At 36.4% G+C, this 2,500-nt stretch overlaps 1 protein-coding gene across 1 annotated transcript in view; it reads right to left on the bottom strand.

The window, feature by feature from the left end:
• Positions 1–2,500, bottom strand: part of dlp (glypican dally-like) — a gene marked incomplete in the record, with an annotated part of 83,811 nt that overhangs the window by 1,395 nt on the left and 79,916 nt on the right. Inside the window, 4 exon segments of the mRNA XM_070143113.1 lie at positions 1–791; positions 1,026–1,162; positions 1,265–1,368; positions 1,694–1,861. The exon segment at positions 1–791 is cut by the window's left edge and continues 1,395 nt beyond it. Of these exon segments, the coding sequence (XP_069999214.1) occupies positions 406–791; positions 1,026–1,162; positions 1,265–1,368; positions 1,694–1,861 (795 nt within the window).

Here is a 2,500-nt window from a genome sequence, read left to right as displayed (position 1 = left end):
ACACACATGCACATGCACATGCACACGCACACAGATATATCTCCCTTGACTGAGATGTCTGATTGTTTCTATATTTGCAATTACTCATTCTTATTCTGATATGACTCACATCATGTAACTTATTCTTGGCCTCATGACTAAGCAAACAGTCTTGATATAAAAATTGGATTTTTCTTGTCACTGTGATTAGTCAGTCATCTTTACACATACTTTGTGACACTGTGAAACTTGTGGTGACCTTGTCCCCATTACTGTCAAACTGCAACACTGCAGCCACAGACAGCAAGGACCACATGCACATAACATCAATGATTCCTGATGGTGCTTTTAGTCTGTTCCACACCACTCCCTGATTCATCCTGGTTTCACCTTCACCAGGGTTTGAGCTACAAAATGGAGACATCCTTAGGCCAGAGACCCAAGAAACATTATGAAGGCTGGCAGCATGTAGATGGTGATGGCACGGGAGAGAGACATGGTTTCTTTGGCAGCAGCAGAGGGTGGCTGTTCAGGCACACCTGAAGGAATGTTATGGTTTGGAGGTGGGTGGGGTTTAACTGGCTTATAGGGATCATATGGAGAAGGCCTGTTTCCAACATTGGTCACATGTGTCCTCTTGGAACCTGATCCTTCCCTGTTATAATCTTCATAATCAAAACCACCACCTGAGCCAGGATAGGCATCTTCATCATCAGGGGGATAATGACCTGAAGAGTGCCAGCCACTGCCACTCCCTTCTTCTTCAGAGTCGCTATCATCATCTTGTTTGTTACCACTGCCTAACCAGGACTCTGTAAATGGATTTTTTTCCTCTTTTAGATAAGTTGTAGAACAAAAAAGTAAACTTCTAATAAAGTAACCTATTGCAAACACATCAATTTTTTATTTAAATATTATTCAAACTTCACAGAATAAACTTTCCATTCAATAATACTTAATATTATCATATTGGCTAGCTACAACCCACAATGCCCTACAACATTTCTTTATATGACTTAGTTATAGAATCTATACATTATTCATACCATCATCAATCCAAGACACATTACGACCATGGTAAGCCTCCTTCAACTTGCTTGTTATCACCTTCAGTCGCATAATTTGCTCATCCATGTCTGAGCTATGGTATGGCTCTGTGACATTCATGTTCTTCATTTCGTACCTTAAACAGAAGATAGTCTTGTTTAATATCAAATCAATAAATATTATTATGTCACTAAGAACTCTCACAACAGCAAACTAAGTTGACTTCCTCAGTACTTACTTGCCAAGTTTAGTGCCAGTCCAGCAGCTGGCAGCACTCTGGTGGACAGCATCCTTGCACATCTTGGTCGGCAATTCACCCCAGAAGTCTCGTGCATTCTTGATCTAATGAAGCAAAAGGAATTCTCACATTTCTGTAGTAACTCCAGGTGATATTGAGTCTGGATGTCTTGAACTTTATTATATCTTATTACATAGTTCTTGTATATGTCAGTATCTTCACTTTTCAGTAAAGTAACAACAAAAGAATAAGAAAGAGAAAAAAAGGAAAAAATACATAAAGTAAGGAAAAATATAAAACAAAGATGTGGCATACAAACAAATAAAAACAAAAAAAGGGACAGACAAAGTCTCATTCATCCTAAATGAAGCACCTGTTATTGAGAAAATTAAGGATGTCCATAAAGATGAAAAGAATAGTAATACAAACCTTGGTCTTGATCTCATGAACATGCCTGCTAATAGAGAAGTTTTCACTTTCTCTCTTTTCTTCGCGTTTGCCTCCACTAAAGTCTAAAAATTCCTGAGATAATTCTCCACGTCCCACAGCTGCTCTCTTGCGTCGTCCAAGTCGTGGTGATCCGCAGCCTTGAAACACCTGCAGAGAGAGTCTGATTTATAGAAGTACATCTTTTGGAACAAAAATTTTTCAAAGAAAAGAAAAAAATTAATAATGCTCTAGAAAGTAAATTTTCTATATCTTTCTGACTAAATGCCTGTAAATGGAAAATGTGGCAATTTTGAATTACATTCAGTTTTGATGCCTTTTGATATCAATGTTCTCTCATATACAAAGTATTCCCAGATTTTTAAGGAAAGGAGGATCAATTTGACAAAAACATTTTTTTTGTGTGTGTGTGAATAATGAGGATTATGGCTTTTTAACTATCAGAAAACGAGTGGACAGGATGTATTTATCAATAATTTCTTAAATTTTGCATATTTTTTCTCTTAAAAGTGAGAAAAACTATTTCAGTGAAATATCTTGAAAAGACAGTACATAAGTACAGAAACATAAAAATCTCTTTTCATGATTTTATAAAGCTATGCTATTAGAATAAGAACAAAACTAGAACAGACATGTCAAGACCACTGCTTCTCTGAGTAAAATGAGACTAGTTGCTCATAATAATACATAACCTTTGATACTTGTAACAGCTAGGAATAAATGGTTGAATAACAGAAATCAATACCCCTAAAAAATTGAAAATCAAAAGAAAACTTACGGAGTTTGCCA

This window comes from Penaeus vannamei, chromosome 30 (assembly GCF_042767895.1).
Source record: "Penaeus vannamei isolate JL-2024 chromosome 30, ASM4276789v1, whole genome shotgun sequence".
In the NCBI taxonomy this organism is placed as follows: Eukaryota; Metazoa; Arthropoda; class Malacostraca; order Decapoda; family Penaeidae; genus Penaeus; species Penaeus vannamei.
Note: the sequence above shows the minus strand (reverse complement) of the source record. Positions and strands in the feature narration are given on the sequence as shown.